This window comes from Sardina pilchardus, chromosome 10, assembly GCF_963854185.1.
Source record: "Sardina pilchardus chromosome 10, fSarPil1.1, whole genome shotgun sequence".
Taxonomy (NCBI): domain Eukaryota; kingdom Metazoa; phylum Chordata; class Actinopteri; order Clupeiformes; family Clupeidae; genus Sardina; species Sardina pilchardus.
Genome location: NC_085003.1, coordinates 22,634,572 through 22,652,156, shown reverse-complemented (window position 1 = coordinate 22,652,156; position 17,585 = coordinate 22,634,572). Strand labels below are relative to the sequence as shown.

The 17,585-nt window shown below is 40.6% G+C and overlaps 1 protein-coding gene and 1 long non-coding RNA gene across 2 annotated transcripts in view; one reads left to right on the top strand and one right to left on the bottom strand.

Moving 5' to 3' along the window:
• The first annotated feature begins 3,664 nt into the window (after window positions 1-3,664).
• Window positions 3,665-17,585, top strand: part of LOC134093816 (LHFPL tetraspan subfamily member 3 protein-like) — a 41,381-nt gene continuing 27,460 nt past the window's right edge. The window contains exon 1 of the mRNA XM_062547083.1: window positions 3,665-5,152. Coding sequence (XP_062403067.1) covers window positions 4,726-5,152 — 427 coding nt within the window. The 5' untranslated portion in view covers window positions 3,665-4,725. The remainder of the gene's footprint in view (window positions 5,153-17,585) is intronic.
• LOC134093821 (uncharacterized) lies at window positions 10,891-12,137 on the bottom strand. The gene is made up of 3 exons (XR_009940384.1): window positions 12,115-12,137; window positions 11,838-11,928; window positions 10,891-11,158 (listed from the first exon to the last, which is right to left on the bottom strand). It is a non-coding gene; the product is annotated as an uncharacterized LOC134093821 (long non-coding RNA).

The window sequence follows — 17,585 nt, the reverse complement described above, 5'->3', positions numbered from 1 at the left end:
AGATAATTATTGTTCTTGCTTTACACTTGGGATCTGGCACTTCCCACAGAGCTGTTAGCAATATCTTAATTCACACTCACCTCCGGTGTGACATTCAAATGAAGCGACTGCACTGTTATGTGCTGTTCCATTTCATAAAATGTAGGACGCTTTGGATAAGAGCATCCACCAAATGAATAAGTCAGTACAGTATATGATGTAAATAAGTATGAATATATAATGTTTTAAGCAATGTCTACAACGTCTACTCTTATTCTCAAATCCAGACTCTGCAGCTGGGAAATAGAATGAGAGAAGGGCCTTGCTTAAAGTGAAGATTATATATATATACTGTATATGGTATAGTCTTTTGGCTGACTCAAAGATGTATCTAAATGAAATCCAAAGTAAAAGTACCCAATCTCTTGGACAAATGTCCAAATTCACATACTCTTTCACCATAAAGCTTGTTGTGTGTTCAGAGGAGTTGTCGGTTTTAGAAGTGCAAAACCTCTTTATGAATTATAGTAGACTATATTATATAGACTACTATGGTCACAAATGATTAGGGAACATAATTGTAAAATGCAGAAGTATGGACATCATGGATGAGGAGAAGTGTATAAGCGTATGCTCATTCAGTATCCTATAGATTTCACAGGTAAATGCGACTTACGTATGGGTGGTTCTAAATATTGGTGGTCTCTATGCCAGCCAGCGAGATGGCGTATCTGACTGACTAAACGGACTGTTGGAGTCCAACATTACTTCAGTGCCTTGTTTAGAGTTTGGCCTTGGGTTAAGTATCTTGGGAAACACAACAGTCAAGTGCCCCTGAAGCAGAATGGTAGCAGCAAGCAGCTGGCGCAATCAAGTGCAATAGTGAAACGGAGTTGCATCTGCTTCGGCTATATGAGGAGTGTGTCGAATATATAGTGACCACTCTGCTGCAAATGCTCCCACCAACCTTTCAATATCATTATTTCTATAATCAACATAGTAATACTGGAGATATAAGGAGACATTAGATATAGCTATCTAATATAAAGGTGTTGAGCACATTTGTAGATTTAAAACCTGAATGCTATTTTGTGGTTTTTATTTCAGTATGTCTGTGTTAAATCATCAGGCTCTTTCTTTCTCAACATTATGTAAAAAAAAACAAAAAATGCTGGATACCAAGGCACTCTTCTAAGGAATAAAACCGCTTTTTAATTCCTTAGATAAACCGCTCTTTTATTCCTTGGATAAAAACATTTTTTATTCTTTAGGAGAGTGCCTTCACGCCCAGCATTTTTTTTTCTTTTTTTTTTTTGCCAAAGGACACCTTCTAACTACAAATCTATTTATTTACACCATCTGAACACCGCAGCCCTGCAGCCCCTACCCCCTTGGTTTAAGCTGTTGCATACATATATACAATTCACTGGAGATCTATTTCACTTCCTTGCTATGATTCCAAACTGCAGACACCAGTTTAGCTGTTTTACAGTAAGACAGGTTGTAAGAAGCTGGCATCACATTTCTCTGCTAATTACCTGGAAATGTGCCTGGAAATGGTCTAACATTATCTACAACGGCAACAGACATGATCCAATCATTTAGTCCCGCAACATTAGGCTAACTGTTTTAAATGCATATCTTCGGAAGGAAAACTACATCAAACAATCATGACAGTCAGAACATTCAAGGATAATTCATTCATTCATTCATTCACTCAACTGATGAAACATGATCTGCTTCAGCTTGGAAGACTTGAAGCATGCTTGGAAGAATGTAAGCATGTCCCACTACTCATATCATATCAGCATACAAAAACATACAGGAATGTCACATGTGGTGAATGCTGCCTCAAACATTTCATTCTCAGTAGACTTGCTGATATTGGCAGGAGATAATAAGGAAATAGCTGTTAGCTGTGGTATTCATCTCCTAATAATCACAGACCAATATTAAAGTGAAGCAGGGGGGATGGAGGACAGTAATATTATCCTCATCCACCCACACAAAAAGATTAATAGGAATGGCTGCTGTGTGTCATTTGAACTATAATGTAATGAATAATGACAAAATTATATTAACTTCAAATAAAGAACTCATTTTAACTAAGACCGCTTTACAGCCTGTTTTAGAGCCTGTTTGGCCTCCATTTTAAGAAATATGCATAGAAGAATACACGTTCCCATTGAGGCAGGTGGCCTCGAATTTTAACCTGCTTTGAAGGACTCAGTTGAGTCTGAATTAGAGGATCAATTTTCTGAGTATTACGTTTACAGAAGCCAATTCTTTATGTCATCTCGGCAGCAGGACCATTGTGTCACAGATTAACTACAGAGGTACTTCTGGTTGAAATCTAGGATGATCTACAGTGGTATTTCTGGTTGAGATGAAGCAAATAAACTACAGTGGTATTGTGGCTGTAACACCTCAGTGTTGTGTCTACTATAGAAAAAAGCGTAACTTATATAACAAATAACTTGTCTGTCCATGTATTTATTTGTTTTTCTTTTTTATGCTTTATTGTTATGAAATGATTTGTATTGGTTGTGAAAAAATGGGAATCTACTAGGATATTAGATTGTGTGCCTCTTTGTTCTTTAAAGAAAGAGTGCTGCACGTAATGTGTTATCATCTGTCCTGTCTTGCTACCATGATGGAAATATGTCTTCTTACTTCCACATTTCTTCCCTCAGATCTATACATTGCATCTTCTTTATCCAATAAAATCAATCAAATAGTCAAACTACAGTTCACATTGTCCGAATAGGGCTTCTGTCTTCTCCTCATATTTCCCAGAGTTGCTGTCCCTATTCATTGATTGCAAGAGAAGATCACGCTATGGGCAAGGCAGTGTGCATCACTGTAAGCTCCTACACTGCACTTCATGAATTGTAAATGTGTCTCTCAGTAGCCTACCTCCCACAATTTGGAGCTTGTAAAATTGAAAGTCACACCCAGGGTATCATCCAAATGACTGGTAATCCAGTGGAGGGGTGGAGGAGAAAGGCAATGTGCACTGTGGCTGAAACTGTTCGCCCTTTAGAATTACTTGACCAAATACTGCTAACAGAGAGAAAGAGAATGAATGAAACTATACAACTACATATGAGAAACATGATTAAGAATGTCAGATTCATGTGTGTGCTACCATTAGGCCAAATAATGTATACTTTGTTTTTTAAGTGTTCTATCTGTTTAGTTTCCAACCATAATGCTGCAACTCGAAAAGGAGAGAGGGTGTCTTATTGTCTGTGGTGCATGCAAAACAGCTGTCTTGTCTTTAAATTTAATCTAGTTTCAATCCAGCCTAAAAAAAACCCTGATCGAATCCATCTTGTGCAGAGTTGTAGCGCTAAACCAGAGGACACCAGACGGTTAAGAGCGACATAAAATACCATAATAGTCGCAGGCATCATTTGGTACACCAGTCCTCTCTGGGATTAATGCAGAAGACAAACATGCAAAAGTTGCGTAACAAATTTGACCAGCTCAGTGATGTGATGCAATCCCATCCTACCACTGGACATTTTATTACGGAACGCTATCACAGTGCATGTCACTAGTGGTATAGATCCGCTGAGCGTCTTCCGAGCGCGCAAGGCAAATATTGCAGCATTTCTCTATTCTCTCGCTTCAAGCCCACTGAGTGACTGCGAGGATCTCGTCGTGTGGTGCGTCCAAACCGGCTGCCGTAGCCTACATGCAAGATCCAGCCTCCACTTACATTATCTACCATTTAGACGGTAAAGGCAGTCGGATAATACCAGGGTATGATTGCATGACAGTGTACAACTGGATGCTTTGTCGAGTGTAAAATGCCTGAACAACGAAATAGTGATGAAATGCGACCGATTTCAGTTTACCAAACGAGCGGTTTAGGGTGTTTTGCGCAGATTGTCTAGCTTATCGGATGGTTACGAATACAGGTGTTCCTGGGATAAAATGCATGGTAATATTTCAGGGCATGCACATGACATAATGTTGTTGTAGGTGGAGACAACATCGTCAGCTCTGACACACGCATCATCGCCGCTTCATCTGCTTCCATTTAACCGCGTCGCTCCTTTCCCCCTACCCACGGCATCCCTGTCTGACGGAGGAGGCTGACGGCCGCTAGGAGAAAAGGATGCTCACCGTAGCCACGACAGGACTGCGTCTGACCCTGAGGTAGACATCAATACAGTTTTTGACGGAGTCATTTCTATAAGCAGCCGCTTTTTTTTATGAATGAACTAAACACGCGGATTTTTCTTGTGTCGACCGTGCTATTTCAAACGAGGTCTTGAGAGATTTGCGTTAGCTGTTGCAATGATAAATCGCGTTATGTAGGCTACGAATACACTGTGCAATACTGTCGCAGATAGGCTACTAATTCATTCATTTCTGTACATTTCATTACAAAGGACCCAATAGCTGAACACTGACTGGTAGTGTGCCAGTTGGAATTGATGAATGTGCCAAACACCAAAAATGGCACTTTAAAGGTGTGGGCAGGCTAGTTCGTGTCTTTTACCTGCACGGACGGTCAGGAATTAAGCGTAAATACCGAAATCCTGTATTTGACTTTGAGCCTCTCTTTTGCCTTTCGGTAACGCAAACCTCTGTGGACATAATGCTTTGATCTTGGAGCAGTCTTAGCTACTTCTCGGAGAACACAACTGCCTCTGAAACCTACCTGCCCCTGAATTTAGCAAGTGAGCTGTGCCCCGTTATCACCTATTTACAAACTAAGTTTTAAAGCAGAGTATGATACCAGGAGCTGCTGCAACGATGTTACCTTCTTCTGAAGCCGCGAAACTCTACCAAACGAACTACATCAGGAACTCCAACTACATTGGACTCCTGTGGTCCATATTCACTATACTTTTTGCTATCTTGAACGTGGTGGTTTTCATGCAGCCATACTGGATAGGGGACGGCATGGACACCCCGCAGGTTGGTTACTTCGGCCTCTTCCACTACTGTATCGGTGACGGGATCGCCCGGGAACTCGATTGCCAGGGAACCTTTACCGAGTTTGCCGCCATCCCTTCCACCGCGTTCAAGGCCGCATCCTTTTTCGTGGGAACATCCATGGTCCTCGTGCTCTCTTGCATCGGCTGCTTCGTCCTCTTCTTCTTCTGTAGCACGCACACAGTTTTCAAGATATGCGGATGGATGCAGCTGACTTCAGGTGAGTGCCCACCTGACAAAGTTTAGTTAAGAGTAAAGTCATGATGGAATCAGTGTAACTTTGTAAAGCCATTTGTCGAGTTTTCATCTCGGTTTAAGGTGAATTTGTAAAAAAAAAAAAAAATCCTGTAAGAGCTGGTGTCGAACATTCAACATTCACGGATATGTGCAGGAGTTGAGATCTTGATCAACTTTTGCCACATTTTTGTGTGTGTGTGTGTGTGTGTGTGTGTGTGTGTGTGTGTGTGTGTGTGTGTGTGTGTGTACATCTGGTGTTCAGATCAGAAGTTTTACTGTAACATGCTTGGCATATGAAACAGAGTTATTCTAAAACTAAGTTACAGTATATATATGAACATATTCTCATGAATCTTATATATATACAGTATATATAAGAACATTTTCACATATCTGATTATTATGAAGCCATGAGCTATATTTTATGAAACAGTTTTTGGAATAATATTCAACTTTGTTAAAGTATTGCCCTAGATTTTTGCTACTAGAATTAATGGCACTGAGGATTCTAGTTCCCTGCAGCATAGGGAGACACACCAGGAAAATTATCGTGTCAAAGTTTAAGTCAAGAATATTGCAGCCTTTAGACAATAGGAAAATAGACACCAGCTACTTGGGTAATTATAGTTTTATGCGAAAACGTAATGAACATGAATTAGGATAATTCATCAGTGTGATGAAAATGGCTATATTCACTCTTCTGCTAATGTCACCACATTACCCTCCGCATCTTTTAGAAAAGTACAGTATCTACTTAGAGCATTGTAGTGCACTTATCATTGTAGGTAAGGGTACAGTACATGTAATGAGTGTTTCAAGGGCAGATGAATTTGATTATGTTAATTCACAGTCCCTAGGGTAGTAAGATTTTCTTTTAGGCCTACTTGAACACAAAGCTATTCAACAGCCAGGAATAAATTGATTGTTTACCCTCGAACAGCAGTATCTGTCTCGGCTGAAACTGAATCTCTATCAATGTTTCACCAACTGCAACAGTTCAGGATTTATAACACCAACCATACTGTCTAGTAATGCCAAGATGGTACTGGTCCCGCAGTTTTCACCTGCAAATCATCATCATCAACCGTTTTTTTTTTTTTATTCAGGGAGAAACTGACTGAGCATCAAGCTCCTTTACATCAATGCCTTGGGTTTACAAAACATACAACAACAATAATCAACATAACAAAACAAGAATAATTAGTATGACCCACTAGCCTGGGTGATTTCATTCACGCTGCTAAGGCAGTCTGGAAACTATCGCCCAAATAGATAGGGGACCAATCACAGAACAGGGGAGAAAGCAAGACCATGATGAGCTATGCACAGACACATTTGATAGACATCCGTGGCGCCCAATGAACGGATCTGGGCATTTTTTCTAATACGAGAAAATGAACTTTTGGTTGCCAGACCACGTCTCATTTGAGAAGTGGTAGGCGCTAGCCAGGCTAATGATCCACAGCCAAATAATATAAATATAAAAATAGTAAGAACAGAAGATATTATATAAATATTAGTCAAAGTAAGAAGATATTATATAAATATTAGTCAAAGTAAGAACACTGTACAACAGCCATAGCTTGAATTGCTCTTGTGACACAAATATCCAATTGGAATAATTCTTGCAATTTGTTCCATTTATTAGATGGAAGATTTAATTTGAGAAGTTTCAACTGATATAAATCCCTGTGAATGTGTATTGTGGCATATTGATTTCATGTTCAGAAGAGAAGTTAGGTAAAAATACCGAAATCCTGTATTTGACTTTTTAGCCATTATTTTGCCTTTCAGTATCGCAAACCACTGTGGACATATTGCTTTGATCTTGGAGCAGTCTAACTTCTCAGAGAACACAACTGCCTCTGAAACCTACTGTACCTGCCCCTGAATTTAGCAAGTTAGCTATGCCACGTTATTTACAAACTCTACTAAACAAACTACATCAGGAAGTCATGCGCCATTGGTCTGTGGTCCATATTCACTATACTTTTAATAATTCCTGCAATTTATTCCATTTATTAGATGCAAGATTTAATTTCAGAAGTTTCAACGGATATAAATCCCTGTGAATGTGTTTTGTGGCAAATTGATTTCATGTTCAGAAAAGTTACGTTAGAAAAGACAATAAAGTTAAAAGGTAACTTTCCCAGTAATGCTTTAGCAAAAAGGAGACTGTATCTTTCCCTCCGATCATACAGGGAAGACCATTCTACATTTTGGTATAGATTACAGTGATGACTTCTAAACCTATCCTTAGTTATAAAACAGTGAACTGGTAAACTACTGCATCAAGTGATGTCAGTGTGAAAGGGGCGGTATGCATACAGTGAGGAGAACATGTATTTGATACCATGCTAAAGTTGACTAAAAAGAGGAATATAAAATCATCATTTGACAATTGATCTTAATGTCTTAATTCAAAAATTGAGTAAAAATAAAACCGCTAACTACCCCAATTTTCTTTGTGAATGAAGAATGTTTCGTAAATAAATAAATGTTCTTCCTAAATGCTAGGGGGAAGGAAGTATTTGACCCCCAATGTAACCCTATGGGAATTTAACACATAGGGTTAACATTGGGGCAGGCAGATTTTTATTTTTTAAGGCCAGCTATTTCATGGATTCAGGTTATTATGCATCCTGATAAAGTTCCCTTGGCCGTTGGAATTAAAATAGCCCCACGTCATTACATACCTTTCACCATAGCGAGAGATTGGCATGGTGCTTTTTGCAGTAGGCCTATTAGCCTGTTTGATGCTCATTGAGCTCAATGCAAATCAAACAGGCTAATAGGCCTACTGGAAAAAGCACCATGCCAATCTCTAGCTATGGTCAAGGGTATGTGATGATGTGGGGCTATTTTAATTCCAAAGGCCAAGGGAAATTTATCGGGATGCATAATATCCTAGATCCATGAAATAGCTGGTCTTTAAAAATAAAAATCTGCCTGCCCCTATGTTAACCCTATGTGTTAAATTCCCATAGGGTTACATAGGGGGTCAAATACTTCCTTCCCCTAGCATTTAAGGAAAACATTTATCTATTTACGATACATTCTTCAATCACAAAGAAAATTGGTGTCCTTGGCGGTTTGATTTTTACTCATTTTTTAAATTAAGGCATTAAGATCAATTGTCAAATGATGATTTTATATTCCTGTTTTAGCATGGTATCAAATACATGTTCTCCTCACTGTATATACAGTACACAATGTCATCATAGTCTAGGACTGACATTATAGTTGCTTGATCATTCTGTTTTCTAGAGAGAAGCAAGGTCTAATCCTGTAAAGTGCACCCAATATATGTTTACCTTTTTTTGGGAGCTCAGGCACATGTATTCTAAATTATAATTTGTCGCTAGCCAAATGCCCAGATATTTATATTGAGAAACTTGCGCAATTTATGTCCCATTCAGGGAACAAATGTTATTAGCAATAACGTCTCACTTTCTTGGTCTGGAAAAGATCATACATTTTGTTTTTGATTAATTCAGAACCAGTTTCAGATCATACAGACACGTGTCTTGTTGCATGTCTTACACGCCTGATATTTCCACCCCTCGAACAATCAAATTAGATGGCCTTCCTAACATGATCAAACTGATGTTGCGTGTGATAATGTATCAGCAAATTGCCTCATACAAGTCTGGACCTGCCAACTTAATCCACTCCCATCACCGGGCACTCCGAGATTGCCCTGCCCTAAGTGTGACGAGCCCTTACTACCCGGCCTGACCCCCATCCTCCCACTCCTGAACGGCCATTGCTGACCGCCGTGAGTCGCCGTGGGTCGTCGAGTCGCCCGAGCGAGCAATGTGGCGCACGTGGCTGGGAGCAGGAGGCCGAGGGGAAGCAGAAGCCCATGCATGCAGCAGCGAGCGAGCGAGCGAGCAAACAAGCAAGGGAACGAACGAACGAATGAACGAACGCGAATGAGATGAGGGGATGTCTTGGGAAAGCTAACGCAGCGGCGCTTGATCTGGCTGCATTATCTGGGGTCTAAATTCACGCTATAGTCCGCTATAGTATGTCTTGGGAAAGCTAACGCATAGATATGAAGCTAACGCAGCGCTTGATCTGGCTGCATTATCTGGGGTCTAAATTAACGCTATAGTCTGTCCTAATGAGCTCTCCACTGTGCCAGGGTCTCTGCAGCAGTTACCACCATCAACACCCCCCCCCCCCCCCCATCCCCCACCCCATCCCCCTCAACGCCCCTATCATCCCCCCAGCCACCTCCACAGTAGCCCGACGAAGCCGTCTGTCAGTGCCAGGGAGAGTAGAGTGTCAGAGTAATGAGACCCATGCCGCTCCTCGGCCTCAACCTACATGCAGCATTTTGTGTTCATAAGTTAGCCAGGCATGAAGCCAAATGTCAGGACTTCTGCTGGCTTAATGTGTTTCCATCACACCAACCGGACTCAGGCTTGATACTAAAAGAAATAAAAAAAGGACGTGCTTGAAAGACACCATGTTTTGTGTGTGTGTGTGTGTGTGTGTGTGTGTGTGTGTGTGTGTGTGTGTGTGTGTGTGTGTGTGTGTGTGTTTTGGAAGGGTTTGAATGCACTGTAAAAAAAAATCCCGTTAAAAAACAGGAATCAACTGGCAGCAGGGTTTCCAGGCAATTCCTGTTATTTAACGGTGGCCTGGTATAACATTAAGTTCCTGTAAAATAACAACATAAACTTAATGTAAATTATCAGGAAACAACTGTTAAGATTTCCAGGAGCTTCCTGTTATTTAACAACTTTCTTGCGGAATTTGTAAAATTACAGGAAATAAGTGCCATTTGACTACTGTCAAATCAGCATATTAAAAGGTGTCTTTACTATTGTAACCTTGAAGAATACAAGTTGGTTTAGCAATATTAGACTATGTTCACAATAAAGCTGGATTTAGAAACATCAACCTGACATTATAGCCTAAAATAAAGGTCCAGCTCTTGCATAATTGTGCTCTTGCACAACGGTGCCAAAGCTGAAAATAGTAAAGAAATGTTAAGGGAATATCTGAAGCATATGCCAAGAATAATAGACAAAGCATAACTAATTAAACATTTAACTCATTTTATTACATGTCAAAGATACAAATCCATTTTTTCCACATCAGTTATCATTGTTTGTTGTTTAATTGTTTATTTGTTATTTAACTGAATAACAAACTTAACAAGTATTTTATTTCACATCACAAACAGCAAATCTAGTAGTACATAGTGATTAAAGCAAATGTAGATTTACTATAATGATATTTTTAGTATCAGTGAATAAAGCACAGAGGTAGGTAATTAAAAACAAAAACATTGCATTAGGCTCATGTATGAATGAACAGTATGTATGTGTATAAAATAATAATAATTATTATTATTATAGAAAACATCGCATTAGGCTCATATACAGTATATTGCCAAAAGTATTTTGTCACCTGCTTTGAGCCCCATATGAACTTCAGTCACATCCTATTCTTAATCCATAGGGCTTAATATGACATTGGTCCACCCTTTGCAGCTATAACATCTTCAACTCTTCAGGGAAGGCTTTCCACAAGGTTTAGAAGTGTGTTTACGAATGAATTAGAGCACAGACTGAGAGCCTGTCCAACATCAGTGTGTGACCTCACAAATGCACTTCTGGAAGAATGGTCAAAAATGCCCAAAAACACACTCCTAAACCTTGTGGAAAGCCTTCCCTGAAGAGTGGACCGGCGTCATATCAAACCCTATGAATTAAGAATAGGATGTGACTGAAGTTCATATGGGGGTCAAGGCAGGTGACCAAATACTTTTGGCAATATAGTGTATGTACAGAATGTATGTGTACGTACAGTATGTATTATTAGAAAAAGAATAATTACAGAAAACAAAAACATTGCATTAGGCTTGTGGCTATTGTGTGCTATGTGGTTCTGTATGCAATCCTAAAGAAGAACCCATCAAGTAACATTCACTTTACTGTACTTTCTGATTGTACATCTCTTCTGGGCCTTTTTTCTGCATGAGAGAGGGAGAGAGAGAGAGGGGGAGAGAGAGAGGGGGAGAGAGAGAGTTACTAAGACTGATGGAGTATATTAGGATTCAAGCAGGGAAAAATTTCAGCTTCCTAAGGAAGGCAGTTGTGTCTTGGAGGTGTGTTCTTAAAGCAATATAACACTCATGGTCGCGGCCTTGATAGCGGATAAGTAACCACAGCCTTGCAAAATACACTACGCTATATTCCTTTTATACAACAGTCCCATTGCCAACTAACATACTTTTAAGACACAAAATAGTATTTTTCACTGTTAAGTGTTTATTTCTGTTCGTTCATCCTCCACCTCAAAAAATAGTTCTGGACAGCAGATTCAGACTACATTGTGTGCTTACATACTTGCAAAAGTGTTAGGCTGTTGCAGAAAGAAATGGCCCACTATTAACAACTATTCATCCAATGCTGCAAAAGCACATTCTGTTTACTACTCTAACATCATTTTAAAAGGCTAACTGAGAAAACATTGAAAAACCCTTGTGCAATTATGTAAGCACAGAATGTAATCTGAAAACTGCTGCCCTGGGTAAAAAAGCAATGCAAATGATATCAGTTAGTATTCTGTCTATAATGGAGTGGAATAAAAAAAAAAATCTATGCGTCTCCAAACCTTTGACTGTGGTGCTACATGTACTTGACACTTACCTCAAACGTGGTGTCTGCCTTGAGAGGCAATTGCCACCCCTGTCCCTGGCACCAATCAATCAATTTGTCATGGAATGTTTCTTTCAGCTTCCTGCAAGAAAAGGTTTTATAGATCATTTAATCGTTTAAAATGTTATAATATAGCCTACACGTCTACATTAATGGCTGCTGTAGAAAATGCATTGTTTCACCTCTTGGAATTCTTGATTCTTTGACTGGGAAAAATAAAACTATATAAAATTTTAATTGTAGATATTCATATAATTTAGGACCTTACCTTGCTCCAGAAATCCTGATTAATTAAGCCTACCTTACACTGACAAACTTTGACAAGATTTGGGAAAGATTCTTGAAAGATTGTAGTCTTTTGAGTAGCCTAAAACTTGAATGAGGGGCATTATATTAGTTAAAAGACTACAATTTTGTCAAGACTCTTTCCCAAATCTAGTCAAAGTCTGTCAGTGTAAGGTAGTGCTAGGCTTTGCAGCTCCATCCAGTACACCACTACGTTCCTTGATAACCTTATTGGAAAAAAATAAGGACGTTAACACATAAAAAACAACAACAACAATGAAACATTCCTGCAAACGGCAAGCTAAAACCTGATCAGCGGATATATTCACCTGTATTGGCAACACAACCTTCGAAATTTGACGTTCAAATTAACGTAGTGATGGTGGGGGCGAACGCTAACTTTGAACAGAAAAGTTCGTTGACTTTTAAACGAGATTGCTAACCATTGACGTTATGCTAGCGTGCTATCAGAAACTTCACAGTAGGCTAGCTTCTTCATCAACCCAGTCTCTTACAGAAAAGTAAAACATGTCCAACGCTTATATTTCCTAATTCAATCATGACCGGCGAATCCCAACATTTAACAGAAAAAAGAGTTTGGCCAGCTTTGATATGGCATGCTAAAAGTTGCTAGCTAGTGTGCTAACGATAACGTTACCAGCTAGCTGCCCCGACACCTCGTTAACCCAGTGCTATACAGTATCCTCAGCACAAACGTTAAGTTTAGACATAGACGACAGGAATGATTAAGTTACTCTAGTAACTATTCGGACAAACTACATCTTACATTGTCAATCTTACCGTTTGCCGAAGTCAGACAACCGTTGACAGGCAGCCATTGTTCTCCGGGGACTTCACTGGCTTCACTCCAGAGACATCTGACGACGTAGGCTAATGTCGTCAGATGTGAACCCGACAATTGACAATTAACATATAACCCGACAATTTGAAACAACAGTGAATTTAAAGATAGACATTGTGTGCTATGCTATCTTTCAGAATAACGTTATTCAAACATGCCAGCGATCCTCCAAAAGTGGCGTGGTGTCTGTGTGACACTGGTATGACACAGGTCCGGTTGTAGGATAACAGGAAGTGTCTGTGTTCCGGGGAAAACATTAGCCTATGTTAAATAACAGTATTTTAGTGAGATTTAACCCACTCATTTTACCAATGACAGGAAAGTCATGTTTATTCAAAATAACAGGTGAATAATGTTGGAATCTGGCTGTAAATTCACAGAAACTTTTTACAGTGTGGCACAGTACTTTCTGAGGAGGATATTGAATGGCTCTTTCTGGCTTTTCTGAGAATGTTGAAAGGCACAGCTTTTTTTTTTTTTTTTTTACCCAGGACAAGAATCATTACCGTCTATGGATCAGTCAAGGTCAGGGGATTTTAGAGGGATTTTCAAAGCATTGTCGGCAGCACTGCCCACTTGCATAGCTTTTTCGCTCTCACGGCATTTTGATCAGATGCCTGATTGAGGAGGGTCTGGGGATGTCCACAGGGCACCGCGGGCCAAGTGCGGACAGCATACCCTCCCAGTTCTCATAGCGATCAAAGCATATCATGGCACCTTGCTCTTCAGGGTGGCACACACACACACTTAGTATTCACATCGCTTCTCTGCGGCCTGAGACCTAACACCCTCTCTCCTTCTCTCTCTCCTCGGAATCGCTTGCTCATTTTCACCGCCTTCATTTCCCTCGCTCTCTGCCCTACAGAGTCTTCCATTTCTCTCTGTGGCCAAAGAAAAGGTTTATTTGAGCTTAAATATCAGCATATGTGGAATCGATAGACTCCGGTGTCTGTCAACAACAACAGACTCTGGAAACAACAGCTATACTAGGTATTGAGTATGATACTTAGTAATTGATATCACTGGTCATTTCAGTGATACTGCTGCGGTAGACAATAGAGAGATATGTGCCACAAACTGACCTGGGCATGTAGTTAATGATTTGTGTGGTCAGCATGTGAGAAATGCAAAAGGTCAGTGGTGTATGAGTGTGGGCGGCAGCATATCCAGGGCAGTGTTTCCCACAGAATTGAATTCTATTTGTGGTGAACACAAACACTACGTGTTTGTGCGCAAATTTTAAACAAATCTGCGCAACGTACTTATGATGCTAACTGGATTTAATTGTGATTTAGCCAGTCGTCAACAACAGATTTTTTTTTCATGTATTCTTTAAACATGCATGCATGTTTGTTGAGGCACAGAGAGGCTGCACAAAGGTGTGCATAGCTCTACAATGAAAGGAGTTCATCCAGTTTAAGTAGTACAACATAAAATCATTGTGTGGTGGTCAGTGTTGATATTGTGGTGGGCCGCCACAAATGAGTCAATGTATGGGAAACACTGCAGGGGCTAGCCCAAGTCATTCATTGTGGAAGAGCAGAGTAGTGGCTAGTCTGCAGGCCTGCCTGCCTTTCCAATGGGCCTGGTCCTCTCTGAGCCTTATTCAAGCCGACAGCTTTAAGGAATTTCAGCACCACTACTCTCAGGTTGTCAGGGACTGTGAGCCGCTACACGAATCTCAAAAAAGAAAGGCAGAAACATTCCCGTGTAGAAACTGTAAAAAGGTTCCATGTTTAATGAAAGATGAAACCACCCAGAGATCTAAGCAGCAGCAGCAGCAGCAGCAGCTAAGGGGTGGCTCTCTGAGCGTTCGCTGGGCTGGGCTGCCTGCTTCCTATCCCCACATACTCTGTTTTAAAGTGGGTGAGAAAACATGACTGTAATTGTGTTTGCTGTGATTGCTTAGGCTACGATGTCTTAATGTGTATAATGGCTTTGTTGTCTCCAATTTCTCAGACCATGCATGGGGCTTGCTTGTGTATTGTGTTTAGCCTGTTAGCTTGCATTCCAAAGCACCCAATCACTCGAAAAAAGGGTCATGTCAGAATGGAATCTTAAATCCACCCCGGTTTACCCCCTTCAAGGTTCTGGCTAAAAAGGAAGGTATCTGTAAGCAACAGAGGCCATCATGTTATGGCTATATATTATCACACACATCAACACCTATAGCCTTCACACACCCCATAGGACTGCTTTTCAATGTTCATATATAGAATGTGTCCGTCTACTCTGTACCGGTACATTTCCTGGATCCATACTCTACTCTCACATTAATGCTCTCCTCTGATATCCCCCTTCACTTCCTCTCTTCTCATCATCACATCATCTACATATATTATATATATATATATATATATATATATATATATATATATATACACATACATATACAGTATACACACATATACTGTGTGTGCGCTCTGTACAGCCCATGTTACCAGCTTTTACTCTTTCTATCTTTTACTTGGTCCACAGGGTCTTGTGCGGAGAGAGAGCTAGCGGAAGAAAGAGATAGTGAGCGAGGGAGAGAGGAGAGCCAGAACGAGAGAAAGAGAGATAGAAAGGCAGCAAGAGAGAGAGAGAGAGAGAGAGAGAGATAGCAAGGGGAGCAGATCAGCACATGTTCTCCACCTCCTTTCCCAGCCACCCTGCACACTGCGCACCAATTAACTCCAAAATGCAAAGCAAAGCTGGCAGTGGCCTCCGAGGCAACCAGACCGTGAGGTCAATGATAATTACCTCAACGCCTTTCCCTTTTCTTTTCATCTGCGAAGCGTTCTCTTGTGCCGCATGCTTATTTTTAAAGCCCTCCCTGCAGTCTGTCGCATGTGCTGTGTCTGCCTGTGTAGACACGGAGTGGCCGTCAACCAAAAGGAGTGAGCGTTGCATCATGGTAGCTGGAGCGCTAGCACTCGATTCCCATCTCAGTTTGTGTTTCTGTGGTACGACAACAGAGGAAGCACAGAGCATCTCGCTCCGTTCGACACGGTTCTAAAGATCGGCGGTACTGGCTTACAGTACTTTCGTAACAGAACACAATGTACAGCAAGAGACCTACAGTATAGTTTCATTAGAATTGAGAAACAGACCAGTTTAGTTGTTTGTGGTTCGCTTAGTTGTTTTTGGAATCCTCTGGGAGCTGTTGGTGAATTTAAAAAAGTAGTGGTCTTGTTTTCTAGCTCATAGGAGTCTTGTGGGTCAAACACATATTGTTTTGGGGTGTGTGTGGGTATTTGTTTGCATTCGTGCATGTGCACATGTGTGTGTTTTTGTGATGAACTCTGGTCAGTCAGAACACAAAATGCCATATCAGGGTCATAAGCCTCTGTCTCTGAAGGTTTGTGTGGGCTTCTCTTTTTCGTTCTTTTTTTTTTTTTTTTTTTAACTGTTGCCTTAGTTGTTTCCTAGATCCTTTGAGCCTTCTTGTCTGTAAGCACCACAACTAGATAATTCATCCCAATAATAAGAGCATTTATACTGACCATTTTGCGCACCACTTTAGCCTTCAGCTCATCGTGCTCCTCCCGGGATGCCTCTGCCAATGCCCCGTGGTGAAAAATATTCCATGCATACCAAATTAAATTGAATTATTTAGACTGAAAGAACAATATTGCATCATTAATTTAATGCAGTCTGAGATCTTTTGATCTGACCTTTAAACAAATCATAGCTGGAATTTTAGTGGAGAAGAAGTGTCCTTAATAATTGCAAATTTCTTCCCATTAATATTCTCTATAATTACCAGGGCTAGTGGCCTCAAATGTTGTGTTGTGGGATGTGATGGTAGGAGGAGCTGAAAGGACACGTTTGGAGGGACAGTGTGGCCCGCAGCAGAGCTGAGGTCATCTCAGGTTGGCAGTGATGTTTGCAGACAGTGTGGTGAAGGTTGAAGAGGAAGCTGAGAGCACAGTTTGGTCCTGAGGGGCCGGCTGAACAGGGGTGAACCTGGCTCAGCTCTTACACGCACACACACACACACACACACACACACACACACACACACACACACACACACAAAAATGGACAGTCATGTCAGGGCGCTCCTCTCTTCATGAAAGAGCACCGTTTTTTAGCTCTTCTCCTGGTGCACGATTGCAGAGGATGCTGCTTAGGTTTGCCAGCCCATAAATCTATACTTTCTTTCATTCACAATTTGTGTGTGTGTGTGTGTGTGTGTGTTTGGGTTTATTGAACCACTACAGTTGATAAAAGCAACATGTAAAGATTGATTTCAACCAGGACCAAATAGCTCCACACATTTTGAACAGATTTCTTCATGGAGAGTTCAGAGAGCAAGCCCATTACAAAGCAGGCTGTGTTCCACTCCTGCTGGGTCCACATCAGAAGGCAGAAAATGTTTGCGCAGTGTGAAGAATCTTTACTTCAGTGCCAAATAACAACAGTGTAACCCCTCTAGGGATTGGGTTCTTGGTCCGTTTAAGAAGTAAGGGCGTGTGCAGGTACTTGGATCACATCATTTTCTGGTATAGACAACTGTTTCCACTGATTGTTGAAAGCGTTATATTGTAATCATCCTTTCTTTGGTAGTGACGTCTGCTTTGGAGCACCCCTTGATTGTGAAATGGAGG